At 53.5% G+C, this 15946-nt stretch overlaps 1 protein-coding gene across 5 annotated transcripts in view; it reads right to left on the bottom strand.

Annotated features, from left to right (window-relative positions):
• CSF2RA (colony stimulating factor 2 receptor subunit alpha) overlaps nucleotides 1–12569 on the bottom strand; it is a 35358-nt gene extending 22789 nt beyond the window's left edge. For 3 of the 5 annotated variants that reach the window (XM_066358065.1, XM_066358061.1, XM_066358066.1), the window contains exons 1-3: nucleotides 12435–12569; nucleotides 2287–2391; nucleotides 1825–1976 (exon numbers count right to left, since the gene is read on the bottom strand). In XM_066358065.1, coding sequence (XP_066214162.1) covers nucleotides 1825–1976; nucleotides 2287–2365 — 231 coding nt within the window. In that variant the 5' untranslated portion in view covers nucleotides 2366–2391; nucleotides 12435–12569. Of the gene's footprint in view, nucleotides 1–1824; nucleotides 1977–2286; nucleotides 2392–5706; nucleotides 5756–9870; nucleotides 9992–12434 lie in introns of those variants that run through there. The other 2 variants (XM_066358063.1, XM_066358062.1) reach the window with 2 other exon arrangements.
• Nucleotides 12570–15946: the final 3377 nt, after the last annotated feature.

The following is a 15946-nucleotide window of genomic DNA, read 5'->3' on the forward strand; positions in this document are numbered from 1 at the left end:
TTTGGGGACCCCTGCTCTACAATATTGCATTTTCTTTTCCTATCTCGTACTCCACAGCCTTCCCCCGGCCTCTGGCTTACATTGTCTCTGAGCCCATGCCATGGCTCACTCGGACTCAGTCCTATTTCTTTCTTTCTTTCTCAGGATTGAGTTGCTGTACAATCTCTGATGTCCTGTGACGACAGGCAGCCCATGTCTGTAAGCCACAGAGCGCCACAGAGTAAACCATTCATGCCTCCACCTCTCTAGCCTGCTCGCTGTGCTTGTTGAAATTTGCCCCCTTCCCCCCTCCGAAAGTCGCCCGTAGACATTCTCAGAGCGTGCCAGTGCCCGCCTGGGACCGACTCCTGCTGCTCTGGGTCCCCACGTCTGGTCAGGCGGCCCGGTCCACCTTCCTTGGGTGGCTTTGTGTCCCGAGGGTTCCGCCTCCCTCCGGGTCCTGACCTGAGCAGAGACTCGTGTGTCCTACGAGTGTGGCAGCTGCGATCTCTTCACACTCAGGATCAGACACTTCCCAGGGACTCACCCGGTTCACGCCGGTTCTGCAGAACCGACACCTAATCTTTTGTTGAGTTTGGCGAACCGGTTGTGCGAATGGCACCTGTCCTCACGACTCTCTCTCAGGCGGGCGCCTGGGCAGCCGCCCAGTGTGGAAACCACACACTGACATTCCTGACTCATTTTTTTTTTTTTTAACATTCATCTGCATCACGGCGTCTTCTAAACGCCCACAGTCATGTTCATTCCGTCCGCAGGTGGAAAATATTGCACGTGAGCACGCCAATCAAGAAGCAAGAAGCTATATAGAAATAACTTACATAACAGTTTCATTGTTTGATTCTTTTTTTATGGGGGGGCGGTCAGGTGTTATTGGACATTTCTTCATTCGTATTTTTTTTTTTTTGTATTTTTCTGAAGTTGGAAACGGGGAGGCAGTCAGACAGACTCCCGCATGCGCCCGACTGGGATCCACCCGGCACACCCACCAAGGGGCGACGCTCTGCCCATCTGGGGTGTCACTCTGTTGCAATCAGAGCCACTCTAGCACCTGAGGCAGAAGCCATAGAGCCATCCTCAGCACCCGGGCCAACTTTGCTCCACTGGAGCCTCGGCTGCGGGAGGGGAAGAGAGAGACAGAGAGGAAGGAGAGGGGGAGGACTGGAGAAGCAGATGGGCGCTTCTCCTGTGTGCCCTGGCCAGGAATTGAACCCGGGACTCCTGCACGCCAGGCCGATGCTCTACCACTGAGCCAACCGGCCAGGGTTCATTCGTATTTTAAAATTCTTTCTTTAAATGGCATCTAGTTCTGTGTGCCTCTTTTATTGTTCTTATTTAATTTTTTTGTGTTTTGTTGTTGTTTTTTTACGGAGACAGAGAGAGAGTCAGAGAGAGGGATAGATAGGGACAGACAGACAGGAAGGGAGAGAGATGAGAAGCATCAATCATCAGTTTTTCATTGCGACACCTTAGTTGTTCATTGATTGCTTTCTCATATGTGCCTTGACCGTGCGGCTACAGCAGACTGAGTGACCCCTTGCTCTAGCCAGCGACCTTGGGTCCAAGCTGGTGAGCTTTGCTCAAACCAGATGAGCCCGCGCTCAAGCTGGCGACCTCGGGGTCTCTAACCTGGTTCCTTCCGCATCCCAGTCCGACGCTCTATCCACTGCGCCGCCGCCCGGTCAGGCTTTATTTAAGTATTGAATGCGTGAAATAATAAATGACCCTTCGGTTTATTTGTTTGTTTGTTTTTTTCCATAGTGAAAACAGCCACCAGGGCAGAGAACCAGAGGTTCAATGACCTGTGCATCCCACTGCTGGCCTCACCTTCCTCCGGACGGGTCCCGTTTCTTCAGAAATGAACCTGCATTCGAGGGAGGTGATGTTTTCCCTGCAGTTCCAGGTCAGGTTCTTGGTCCTCAGGTCATAATGCATGTTGAGGCTGGGCGTCGTCTCCGCGGTCGGCAGGCCTGAAAGATCTGTGTCCCCCCCACCACACACACACACAGAGATTCCCAAATTACCTCTTTTTATCATGTCTGAACCCCGCCGCCCACAGATCCCACGTCTTGTGAGCTTAGACCAGGGCTCGGACACACGGAACCTCCTGGATTCCGGGGCATCGGGTCGAGCCGGGAATCGATCCGGGGTCTCACCGTGTGCTGATGGCTATGCATTAGGGACACAGTGACATCGGACCCCCCCACACACACATGGGGATGCATCCCCAGATGCCGCTCCCCTCGAAAGGCGAGGGTCAGGAAGGGGCGGGTAGGTTTGCACACTTACCCTGCTGCTGCTCTCGGATCAGGAGGAGAACCGGGTCGAGCAGTACCAGGACCAGCACAGCCCTCAGCAGCGGAGCCATGGACCCGCCCGCTGGACAGAGGCACCCTGGACAGAGACAGACAGACAGACAGACAGGCACCCTTCGTGGATCTATCCACCGTCCCGGGGGAGGGAGGGCTCCTGACCAAAGGGCTCGTTGCTGCTCCCCTGCGGACCTCGCCCGGGTCACGTCACCGAGCCCCTGACCCGTCACCGTCCTTAACTGCGTCCCACCTGCAGAGAGGGGCCCTTGGCCCACGGGCACCGTGCGTGGCTCTTGGAGACGGTGTGATCGTAACTGGCATTTGTTAGATTCAGGGAGTACTGGGGCTGCCAAAGAGTGTAGCTATTGAAGGAACAGGGAGTGTTGCAAAGAGTGTAACTATGGAAGGAACAGGGAGTGCTGCAAAGAGTGTCACTATGGAAGGAACAGGGAGTGTTGCAAAGAGTGTAACTATTAAAGGAACAGGGAGTGTTGCAAAGAGTGTAACTATTAAAGGAACAGGGAGTGTTGCAAAGAGTGTAACTATGGAAGGAACAGGGAGTGTTGCAAAGAGTGTAACTATTGCAGGAACAGGGAGTGCTGCAAAGAGTGTCACTATGGAAGGAACAGGGAGTGCTGCAAAGAGTGTCACTATGGAAGGAACAGGGAGTGTTGCAAAGAGTGTCACTATGGAAGGAACAGGGAGTGTTGCAAAGAGTGTCACTATGGAAGGAACAGGGAGTGCTGCAAAGAGTGTAACTATTGAAGGAACAGGCAGTGCTGCAAAGAGTGTAACTATGGAAGGAACAGGGAGTGCTGCAAAGAGTGTAACTATGGAAGGAACAGGGAGTGTTGCAAAGAGTGTAACTATTAAAGGAACAGGGAGTGTTGCAAAGAGTGTAACTATGGAAGGAACAGGGAGTGTTGCAAAGAGTGTAACTATGGAAGGAACAGGGAGTGTCGCAAAGAGTGTAACTATTGAAAGAACAGGGAGTGCTGCAAAGAGTGTAACTATTGAAGGAACAGGCAGTGCTGCAAAGAGTGTAACTATGGAAGGAACAGGGAGTGCTGCAAAGAGTGTCACTATGGAAGGAACAGGGAGTGTTGCAAAGAGTGTCACTATGGAAGGAACAGGGAGTGTTGCAAAGAGTGTAGCTATTGAAGGAACAGGGAGTGCTGCAAAGAGTGTCACTATGGAAGGAACAGGGAGTGTTGCAAAGAGTGTAGCTATTGAAGGAACAGGGAGTGCTGCAAAGAGTGTAACCACTGAAGGAACAGGGAGTGTTGCAAAGAGTGTAACCATTGAAGGAACAGGGAGTGCTGCAAAGAGTGTCACTATGGAAGGAACAGGGAGTGTTGCAAAGAGTGTAACTATGGAAGGAACAGGGAGTGCTGCAAAGAGTGTAACTATGGAAGGAACAGGGAGTGTTGCAAAGAGTGTAACTATTGAAGGAACAGGGAGTGTTGCAAAGAGTGTAACTATGGAAGGAACAGGGAGTGTTGCAAAGAGTGTAACTATGGAAGGAACAGGGAGTGTTGCAAAGAGTGTAACTATTGAAGGAACAGGGAGTGTTGCAAAGAGTGTAACTATGGAAGGAACAGGGAGTGTCGCAAAGAGTGTAACTATGGAAGGAACAGGGAGTGCTGCAAAGAGTGTAGCTATTGAAGGAACAGGGAGTGCTGCAAAGAGTGTCACTATGGAAGGAACAGGGAGTGCTGCAAAGAGTGTCACTATGGAAGGAACAGGGAGTGTTGCAAAGAGTGTCACTATGGAAGGAACAGGGAGTGTTGCAAAGAGTGTCACTATGGAAGGAACAGGGAGTGCTGCAAAGAGTGTAACTATTGAAGGAACAGGCAGTGCTGCAAAGAGTGTAACTATGGAAGGAACAGGGAGTGCTGCAAAGAGTGTAACTATGGAAGGAACAGGGAGTGTTGCAAAGAGTGTAACTATTGAAGGAACAGGGAGTGTTGCAAAGAGTGTAACTATGGAAGGAACAGGGAGTGTTGCAAAGAGTGTAACTATTAAAGGAACAGGGAGTGTTGCAAAGAGTGTAACTATGGAAGGAACAGGGAGTGTTGCAAAGAGTGTAACTATTAAAGGAACAGGGAGTGTTGCAAAGAGTGTCACTATGGAAGGAACAGGGAGTGCTGCAAAGAGTGTAACTATGGAAGGAACAGGGAGTGTTGCAAAGAGTGTAACTATGGAAGGAACAGGGAGTGTTGCAAAGAGTGTCACTATGGAAGGAACAGGGAGTGTTGCAAAGAGTGTAACTATGGAAGGAACAGGGAGTGTCGCAAAGAGTGTAACTATGGAAGGAACAGGGAGTGTTGCAAAGAGTGTCACTATGGAAGGAACAGGGAGTGTTGCAAAGAGTGTCACTATGGAAGGCACAGGGAGTGTCGCAAAGAGTGTAACTATGGAAGGAACAGGGAGTGTTGCAAAGAGTGTAACTATGGAAGGAACAGGGAGTGCTGCAAAGAGTGTCACTATGGAAGGAACAGGGAGTGCTGCAAAGAGTGTCACTATGGAAGGAACAGGGAGTGCTGCAAAGAGTGTAACTATGGAAGGAACAGGGAGTGCTGCAAAGAGTGTCACTATGGAAGGAACAGGGAGTGTCGCAAAGAGTGTAACTATGGAAGGAACAGGGAGTGTCGCAAAGAGTGTAACTATGGAAGGAACAGGGAGTGTTGCAAAGAGTGTCACTATGGAAGGAACAGGGAGTGCTGCAAAGAGTGTCACTATGGAAGGAACAGGGAGTGTTGCAAAGAGTGTCACTATGGAAGGAACAGGGAGTGTTGCAAAGAGTGTCACTATGGAAGGCACAGGGAGTGTTGCAAAGAGTGTCACTATGGAAGGCACAGGGAGTGTTGCAAAGAGTGTAACTATTGAAGGAACAGGGAGTGCTGCAAAGAGTGTCACTATGGAAGGAACAGGGAGTGCTGCAAAGAGTGTAACTATGGAAGGAACAGGGAGTGTTGCAAAGAGTGTAGCTATTGAAGGAACAGGGAGTGCTGCAAAGAGTGTAACTATTGAAGGAACAGGCAGTGCTGCAAAGAGTGTAACTATGGAAGGAACAGGGAGTGCTGCAAAGAGTGTAACTATGGAAGGAACAGGGAGTGCTGCAAAGAGTGTAACTATGGAAGGAACAGGGAGTGCTGCAAAGAGTGTCACTATGGAAGGAACAGGGAGTGTTGCAAAGAGTGTAACTATGGAAGGAACAGTAAGTGCTGATATGGCTCCTGTGAGGCTGGGAACAAAGAAGGTCAGAGACCCCTATCAGAAGTTTAGGTTTGAAATTCGCCACTAAGCTAAAACCGGCCCCTGTTGCTATGCTGCGTGCGACCTCCCTAGCCAATAGCTAAACTGCCACATCTGCTTCTGTCCTATGCTTGCTCACTTAGGATATATAAGGGCCTGGCTGTAAGCTCCAGGTGCGGCTTCCGTCTGCAGCTCCTTGTGGGCACGGTGTGTCTCCGGACATCTCAGGAGGTCGCCCCTGCGCAGGTTAAACTGGCCAATAAAGTAACATCTTAACTCCTGAAAGTCTCCGACATCTGTTTTCATACCCGGTGGATACTACAGCATTCCTTCTCACACACGCCGACTCCCCACAACACGCTATTGTCCCGACCTGCGCCAACGCCTCTCGTGTCTATCATAAGCCTGGTGAGCCCCCCCCCCCCAGAAGGGAGCGGCCTCCCTCTTTCTTCATTTTCGACCCATGCCCCCCCTCCCCATCATCGGAGGTAGACTTTGGGTCTGGGGGCTTCTCCTTGAGTCATAGAAGGCGGCGTGGCTACGGATTCCAGGGGCTGTGGACGTGGACGCCTTTGGGGGTGTGACCCAGCGCCCTGCAGGCGGTTTCATTTCTCCAAATTCCCCTTGCGGGGACGCAGCCTGACGGAACATCGGTGACCTCTCCTCTCCTCTCCTCTCCTCTCCTCTCCTCTCCCCCGCCGAGGGCTTCTGCCTTCTGCTTCCCGATGATGCGGGCACGGTGAGCCCCCCAAGCCAACACGGGATGTCACCCTAAGGTGCTTCCGGAAGACATCACCACCGCCGCGTGGATTCGTTTGCTGTGACTCTCGATCTCCCCCCCCCCCGAAGAACCGGAATGGATTTGGGGACCAGAACCGAAAATGCAGATGATGATGTTAGTCATAGTTTAGTTTGTTTTTTTTTCCTCCTTTGAGTTTTGCGACAGTCCATCGTGCACATTAAAGATAAACAGAGCCTGACCAGGCAGTGGATAGAGTGTCACACAGGGACACGGAGGACCCAGGTTTGAGACCCTGAGGTCGCCAGCTTGAGCACAGGCTCATCTGGTTTGAGCAAAGCTCACCAGCTTGAGCCCAAGGTCGCTGGCTCGAGCAAGGGGTCACTCGGTCTGCTGTAGACCCCCCCGGTCAAGGCACATATGAGAAAGCAATCAATGAACAACTAAGGAGCTGCAATGAAAAACTGATGATTGATGCTTCTCATCTCTTTCCGTTCCTGTCTGTCTGTCTGTATCTATCCCTTTCTCTGTCTCTGTAAAAAAAAAATGAGACAAAGAGAGAGAGGGAGAGAGAGAGAGAGAGCCTGACCAGGCGGTGGCACAGTTGGTAGAGAATCAGACTGGGATGTGGAGGACCCAGGTTTGAAACCCCAAGGTTACTGGCTTGAGCACAGGTTCATCCAGCTTGAGCACAGGTTGCTGGCTTGAGCGTGGGATCACAGACATGACCCCGTGGTCACTGAGTTAAAGCCCAAGGTCGCTGGCTTGAGCATGGGGTCGCTTGGTCTGCTGTATCCCCCCGGTCAAGGCACATAGGAGAAAGCGATCAATGAACAACTAAGGAGCCACAACAAAAAACTGATGCTTCTCATCTCTCTCCCTTCCTGTCTGTCTCTCCCTATCTGTCCCTCTCTGACTCTTTCTCTGTCTCTGTCACACATACAAAAAGTGAGAGAGAGGGGGGGCGCGAGAGAGAGAGAGAGAGAGAGAGAGAGAGAGAGAGAAGGCTGTACCTGCAAAGACATCAGACACAAGGGAAACCGAAGCAGCTATGAGTTGGTGAAGAACCCTTTGGAAAAGTCCGCAGCAGGTGTGATTCCAACTCTGACATACTCTGAGAAAAAGTCACAACCATGGTAACAGTGCACAAAGGTCAGAGGTCGTCCAGGGTCGCGACCGGGGAAGTGTGACGGCACGGAGGACTGAGGACGCTCTGGACAGAGGACGTCACCGTCCTCTGTGGGGGATGGTAGTGATGTGCTCACACCATCCTAGGTCAGTCTGAACACGCAGGAGGTACAGGGGTCGGGTGAACCCCAAGGTCAAGCGTGACCACCGGCCAATAATAATGCATCCACGTGGGGTCGCGAGGGGTCACGGGATCCAGACCGTGGTGCACGGGGCCACTCACCGCAGGAACAAACCAAGAGGGCGAGTGGTCAGCGAGACACGTCAGACGGAGGGAGACAGATGCCACGCGTTGCCATTTATATGTGGGGTCTAAAGAAGAAAATCTATGAACACACAAAACAGAAATAGACTCACAGACACAGAGAACAGACGGACGGTTGTCAGAGGGCAGGGAGGTTGGGAATCTGGGTGACCAAGGGGAGGGGACTGAGAAGCACAGGTGGGCAGTCACAGCACAGTCACAGGATGTCACGTCCAGCACGGGACACAGAGTCAATAATAGTGTAATAACTGTGTGTGGGGCCCCGTGGGTCCTGGGACGATCCGGAGGATTATTTTATAAAGCAGATGAGTATCTAACCACCGTGCCACACACCCGAAACAAACATCATATCCCGCATTGGCTCTAACTGGGAAAACAAAGGGATAGAAAAAAAAAAGATACAAAATGAAGTTTATTAAAAAAAATATTCCGAGAACTATCCGTTCAAAAGCAACGTGCTGCATTCAGTCTGCGGAGAATGCCTGGCCCGCAGCCTGGGTTTGGGTGGCGTTTTCTGGCCTGCTGGCCGAGTCCTTCCTTCCTTCCTTCCTTCCTTCCTTCCTTCCTTCCTTCCTTCCTTCCTTCCTTCCCTATTTCCTCCTTCCTTCTTTTCTTCCTTCCTTTTCTATTTCCTTCTTTCCCTATTTCCTTCCTTCCTTCCTCCCTCCCTCCCTCTCTTTCTTCCTTCTTTCCTTCCTTCCTTCCCTATTTCCTTCTTTTCTTCCTTCCTTCCTTCTTTTTCCTTCCCTATTTTCTTCCTTCCTTCTTTCCTTCCTTCCCTATTTTCTTCTTCCCTTCCTTCCTTCCTTCCTTTCTTCCTCCCTCCTTCCCTCCCTCTCTCCCTTCCTTTCTGCCTTCTTTCTTTTTTCTTCCTTCCCTACTTCCTTCCTTCCTTCTTGCCTTCCTTCTTCCTTCCTTCCTTCCTTCCTTCCCTCCCTTTCTCCCTCCCTCCCTCCCTATCTCCCTCCCTTCCTTTCTTCCTTTCTTCCTTCCTTCCTTCCTTCCTTCCTTCCTTCCTTCCCTCCCTTTCTCCCTCCCTCCCTCCCTATCTCCCTCCCTCCCTTCCTCCCTCCCTTCCTTCCTTCCTTCCTTCTTTATTTTTTTCTTCCTTCCCTACTTCCTTCCTTCCCTCCCTCCCTCCCTCCCTCCTTCCTTCCTTCCCTCCCTCCCTCCTTCCTCCCTTTATCCCTTCCTTCCTTTTTTCTTTCCTTCCTTCCTATTTCCTTCCTTCCTCCCCTCCCTCCCTCCCTCCCTCCCTCCCTCCCTCCTTCCTTCCTTCCTTCCTTCCTTCCCTCCTTTCTTCCGACCTCCCCTTCCATGCATGCCTTTCTCTAATCAATTCCTTACCTATTCGGTCTTGTCCAGCATCTGCCTTCAGGACCCCCGACGTCACACCCACATCACCTGGCCCCTTGAACCCCCACCTGCTCACCCTCACAACACCTGCCTGTCTCCCTCCCTCCACTGCACTCCGCACTTAGCTGACGCTCGGCTCCCACCTGAGGACCCGCCGAGGGGGGCTCCCCTGCCCTCTCCCAAGGCCCCCCACTCACCTACAAGGCCACCCTGCTGCACGCGGCCCCACAGACCCAGCAGCCACGGTGCCCATTCTGCACAAGACCTCACTCCTGGCTGAGAGTCCTTTTCTGTCCCCTGGTGTGATGACCACGCCTATGAGAAACCTCGCAAGAGTGCATCTCCATCACCTAGAACATCTGCTCACGGGGGTCTCCCCCCCCCTGAGCCATCTCTCTCTGACCAAGCTGCCCCCCTAGAATAGGAAATACCCTGCCCCCTCGTGGTCTCAGTCTGGGAGGCGTCCACCACACCATCCAGATTCTAAACCACCCTTTCTCGGGGTGGCTTTATCGCTCCCCACTTTCTCCCAGAAGCACCACTTCCTCCGCCTGCAGGTGTTGGCAGTTGGGTGAGGGCATGGTTTCTCTCCCCTGGGCGGGCTCTCTCCTGCACCCCAGAGGAGCTCGCTCAGGGAGGCCACACCCCGGTTTAGGCCACCACACTGTTCCTCTCCTCGCTGTTCTTGCCTGGCTTCTAACCCGGACTTTCACATTAGCCATTGGTACCCATGCCCCCCCTTGGAGCCGAGCTACCTGGGGGGTCCGGCGGGTACACGGGCAGGGAGGGGCCAGCGGCTGGAACCTCTCAGGTCCCTTTCCGAGAGCAGCGACGTCCTAAATAAACTGCTTCACTGGACTGTGACATGCGTCCCCCACTTCCCCCTGGGCTTCTTCTAAACCAGGCTGCCTGTTACCGACATCTCACCAACTTCTCTAAACTTGACTTAAAGAAAAAAAAAAAGAGAAGCCACAGAAAACCAAGAGATCAAATGCCCCCAATGAATCTATGCAGGGGCCTCTCCCTTTGAAATAAACAAGGAGTGAACACGGAGTGACAGGTCAACCAGGAAAAGCTAAGAAGGGTATGATGTCACACGCAGGTGGGATAGAAAACTGAGGCTCATGGGCATGGATAACCAAGAGATCAAATGCCCCCAATGAATCTATGCAGGGGCCTCTCCCTTTGAAATAAACAAGGAGTGAACACGGAGTGACAGGTCAACCAGGAAAAGCTAAGAAGGGTACGATGTCACACGCAGGTGGGATAGAAAACTGAGGCTCACGGGCACAGATAACCAAGAGATCGAATGCCCCCAATGAATCTATGTAGAGGCCTCTCCCTTTGAAATAAATGAGGAGTGAACACGGAGTGACAGGTCAACCAGGAAAAGCTAAGAAGCGTATGATGTCACACGCAGGTGGGATAGAAAACTGAGACTCACGGGCACAGATAAGAGTAAAGAGGTTGTCGGGGGGGGCTGGGAAGCAGAGAACAAATACACGGTGACAGAAAATGATCTGACTTCGGGTGACGGGCGCATGACACAATTGTAAAGCCAGTAGTCGTGGCTACCGTCACAGCCGCCTGGCTCGTGCAGGTGCGCATTGGATTTGGACAGAGGGTAATGAAACAACAGAGCCAAGAACTGGTGGGCCATCATCTTTATCCTAGCTTGCACCTGGCGGGTGAGAAATACACACAGTTGGAAAACACTTTCCTTTCCATTCAGGGCTCCCAAAGCCACTGACTGATCCGAGTTTCCTAGAATCAAAGTTTTCTAGCTCACCAGCCTTATTCACCTCTGTTCCCCATCTCCTTCTCTCTGCACAAACTCTGCACAAACTGGCTTCTCCTTCAGCACTCCGCCATCTTGGCTGCTTCTCCTCTCCTCCACGTGGCCTTTCTCTGCTCTCCTTTCTCTGCTCTCCTCTCCAATCCTAATTTCAGAAACCGAGCGAGAGAGCCCCCTGGTCTCTCTTATTTTATAGTGTAGAAATTAAAGCCTTTCAGCTAGTATACAAATAAGGAAGTCTCTGATACAAAGTCACTTATCTGAGGCATAAATGGGATTCCTCGTAAGAGTGCACCACCCCACATCATGCAACAGTCAAGGGTGTGGGGAAAAGCTTAGTCTTAAAACTAACCCTCTCAGGCTATAAGGACCCTGCCTGCTTACAGCCTGTCCCCCACACCCAATGCAAACTATAAGCGAGCCAACATATACATCATATTTACCAACTTATTTGATCCACAGCGATCAACCGTTCGAACGCTCCAGAGATATTCACCCGAAACCTACGTCCTCTTATTGATCCCTGTCACCCTGGTTCCATTTAATTTTCTAAACTTACAAAACACATATAAATAAATAAATAAGTAAACGTTCAGCAACAGCGTCCGGTCCTTGGGTGGGGACGGTGGCGGGTCCCCAACCCCGGAGAAGAATGCAGACAGGGCATGAAATGAACGGGGCTCTGATTCGAGGGGCAACCAGGTAGGCGTGCGGCGGGGGGTGGGTGGGGGGTGGTCACACCGTGCCTTGAGCGTATCCCTCGGACCCCCTCTCCTGAGACACGTGCTGGCACCCTCCCAGTTGTGGTCGGGACACTGAAGAGCAGGGACGTCTCGTTGATCTATTATAATCTCACCTTGATTTGATTTGATTTGATTTTTAACTGAGGCAAAACTCACGTGGCGTGAAATGCTCCCTTTCAATACGTGCAGCTCAGAGGCACGGAGTGTATCCACAAGGTGCCACCGTTATCTCTACCTGGATTCAGAACAGTTTGGGTCCCTCCCTCCTCAAAAATAGACCCTGTCCCCACAAGCGGTCACGCCCCAGCCCCCTCTGACAGCTCCTTACAATGTCTCTGTCACCCTGAGCATCCTGGGGGCATTTCAGATGAATGAATTGCCCTGCTTGCTCTCCTGTGGGGGTGGGGGGGGGCTCTGAGATAAAGTGACCATCAGCTAAGTGTCCAGCTGAGCTGGGAGGACCCCTGGTCTCCCTGAGGATGATAGCCAGTTCACACACACCACCTCCATCCACATTTGTCCAAGCCTCTGGGGCAAGTGTAAATGTCCTGGGGTGCTCAGCCGGGAGCCAGTGCACACGGGCTGATTCCTGCAATCGGCGGCCAGTTAGATGCACCGGCCGTGTCCGGCTAGACATCCGCCCTCCATCTCATGACCGTCCCTCTCTGTGCTGGGACCCCGGCCAACCTGAGGCGTCCCCCACCCACGGCCGCCCCAGAATCACAACACTGCAGAGCGGTCACGAGGCAGTCAAGGACCCCAGGACAAGGGAGCAGCTTACCCTCCCTACAGCGCCAGCCCGCCGACCGCCATCAGCCCGCCTCCCCGGCGGACACGTCCACCTCCGGCCGTCCCTCTCCAACAGCTTCTCGGAGGAGGCTGCGTGACGAAACCCACGGGCGGGCAGTGCCGAGAAAACATCAACCCCAGACTTCTCCATTTCTCCAAACCCCCCCCCCTCCTTTCCTGCCCGGCTTCCTCATTTCTGCTTCCTAAAGCGGGACCTGCGTTCTGTCCTGCCCAGCCCAGAAGAAGATGACGCCATGGGTGGGTTGAGACGCAGGCAACGGGCTGGCTTGGGGTCTCAGCTGTTTTAGTTCTGTGTGTGGGGGTCACTTGTTTCCGAAATCTCACCCAAAACCAGCAGCCCCTGGGAAACAGCGCAGGCCTCCCTGTTTCAGCTTATCGGCCCTAATTCGCCCCGTGGTCTGTGGGACCCGTCTCAGGGAGAGAGAGGTCTGTCCTCCATAACTTCTTCCTAACTGGTTGGGGACGGGACAGGTATCCCAGTGGGCGGCGGCGGCGGTGGTGGTGTTATTACCCGGTATCACCTGCCGGTTGCCGGAAGGGCCGATGATGGTGTTGGTGACCACCGTGGGCCCGCTTTGCTGGGGCCAGAGTGCTCTGTTTGTTTGCTGGGGTTGGTCCTCGGACTCGGACAACAGATAACAGAAGGGCGGGCGTGGTGACAGCCCGAGGGATGGGGGAGGGGCGGGGGGGAGCCAGGGGGAGGGCACAGCAGCACAGTGGACAGGTGACGTGTCACCGAGTCGCACGTGTGAAGCCCGTCTGGCAGCGATATAAGGAGTGCCAGCTGGCCCAGCGAGCTGTGCTGGGTGTGGGCACCACGGCGGGGGTGTGGCCTTCTTGACTTTAGCGATGACCTTCATTCAGCACCTGCCCCAGGGAGACCGCAGGCTCCCAGAGGGCGCTCGGACCGGGCACCGCGCTGGGTCTTCTCATCCTGGGAGACGCATACCAGTTTGGCTGAGCTGTGGAACTGACCCGGTTCTGTTGCGCGGAATTCCGCACGCGTGGACCGCACGCAGGGACAGAAGCCTCCACCGGAGCGGGTGGGAGGCGGGGCAGGCTGGCAGCGTAGGGAGAGGGCGGTGTCTCATGCGGACCCTGGCGGGTGTGTGTGTGTGTGAGTGTGTGCGCAAGCTTCCTGCCCGATTGGTGAAGGAGGTCCCACTCGTGGAAGTGGGGTGGGCATCTCTCCAGACGAGGAACGGAGGTGTGGGTAAGGATGGGGCGGGAAGGTCATGCTGATGCTGGCCGGGGATTGAGTGAGTCAGCTTCATCCTGTCACCTCGGTCCCGATGACAGCGTTCACGTGGCCGCTGGAGACGCCTCCTGTCTCTCTCTCTCTCTCTGTCTCTCAGTGTTCACTTGGCCGCTGAAGACACCCCCTGTCTCTCTCTCTCTCTCTCTCTCTCTCTCTCTCTCTCACACACACACACACACACACACGCCGCCATTGCGCCGTCTCTAAAACCCGAGGAGTTGGACAGAGGGCCAGAGACGCCGTGTGGTGAGTCTACCACACGCAGGTGGCTTTCTGTAACAATCAAGAAGGGAGCAGCTTTGACAGCAAGCTGGACACAGAGGGATGGAACCAAGGGAGAGATTTGAACTGGCCAGCAGTGTCCCAACAGGCTGGAGAGGGTGTCCCAATCCTAAGACTGTTTGAGTCTCCGCGGGAAGAAAAGTCCTACAAGATGTTAGGCGGAGTGAACTCAGCCCACCGAGGCTGGCCCTGCCCTGTGCATACCAGAGGTATAGGTCTGGCCGCTGGCCGCCTCTGTAAGGTCAGTTCTGAGTCATCGGAATGTCCCGTGTGATTAAAAAAAAAAGTTCTTGTTTGCCCGGCACTGTGGGTCGTGCTCCGATGTGAGAGGGGGGTCATGCTCCAATGTGAGAGGGGACGTGGCTTTGGGCTACATCCCCTCTGGACCTCAGGAGGGGCTGGAGATGGGAGAGGTGAGGTCCACCGTGTTACATGAGTGACCGTGCACTCCAAGGCTTGGTGGACATCCCCGCTGGGCAGCGTATTTTCAGTGTATAAACCAGAACCAGGCGTGTGTCTGCTCTCCTGGGTTCTGCGAGTCCTCCTGGTGCCTCGGCGAATCATGCCAACGACTTGTCACAAACACGCCTAGACATACCTGTGTCATTTCGTGCAGAGGCCACCGTGTGGGGTCGCGTGGGATGCGTGAGGGAGAGGCTTGAGAAGTCATGGTTCAAACACAGGGACAGCGTGTTGCTCCTCAGGGGCTCCCTGTCTCCACATGTTCTTCACGGCTTGTGCTTTGACGTGTTTCTATCTGCTCAGAGCTGCCAGCAGAGCGTGGGCAAGGGGGAGGGAGGTCAGGGAGACCCTGGTCTTCAGCACCATCATCATCACCATCATCATCATCACCATCATCATCACCATCATCACCATCATCACTTTCATCATCATCACCATCATTATCATCACCATTATTATCATCCTCATCATCATCATCATCATCACCATCATCACCATCATCATCACCATCATCCTCATCACCATCACCACCATCATCATCACTATCATCACCACCATCACCATCACCATCATCACCATCATCATCATCACCATCACCATCATCATCACCATCATCCTCATCACCATCACCACCATCATCATCACTATCATCACCACCATCACCATCACCATCATCACCATCATCATCACCATCACCACCATCACCACCATTAGCCTGGCTGTGGGTGACCTCCTGGGGTCCTGAGACCCCCTCCCTGGGAAGAGCCCACAGGCCCCTCGGGGAAGCACGGGCACTGGACCCCCCACGGCGCTCACAGTGCAGATCCGTCACTGTAACAAAACGCCCCGTGCCTCCGTCCCCTTTCCTGTTCCCCACGCTGTCCTTCAGACCTCGCCCGTGCTGCCGACACAGTGCCTTGTGACCTTTGCTCCCTGTCCCATTCTGAGAAGCGAATGTGGAAGTGGACAGACCCACCCCGACTTCCAGGAACCACCAGTGAAGGAAAGGTTAAACCGCCCCCTACAGTGCTGGCCCTGCCCCCTCCTGACCCCATGTGTGGCTCCACTCTGGCGGCTGTGCACAGCTGGGTGTCCCCCCAGGGCCCGGGGGCAGGTCCACACGGGGGGCATTGCTGCATGAGGTGGACATGCTGACCACAGCTCGCTCGGCCCCAGGGGCTCACTAGCACCTGTAGAGCCAGTAGCCAGGGCCACCATCATAGCCGCCCGGCCCATGCAGGTTCACATTGGATTCGGACAGTCGGCAAAGAAACAACGGAGCCAAAAACTGGTGGGCCGTCATCTTTAATCCTAGCTTGCACCCGGCGGGCAAGTAAAAACACACACTGAGCTCCAAAACCCACTCACATTCAGCGCTCACAAAGCCACCGACTTATTCGAGTTTCCTAGAATCAAAGGTTTCTAGCTCACCAGCCTTATTCACCTCTGTTCCCCATCTCCTTCCTTCTCCCTGCACAAAC

Source organism: Saccopteryx leptura, unplaced genomic scaffold (assembly GCF_036850995.1).
Source record: "Saccopteryx leptura isolate mSacLep1 unplaced genomic scaffold, mSacLep1_pri_phased_curated manual_scaffold_31, whole genome shotgun sequence".
NCBI classification, from domain to species: Eukaryota; Metazoa; Chordata; class Mammalia; order Chiroptera; family Emballonuridae; genus Saccopteryx; species Saccopteryx leptura.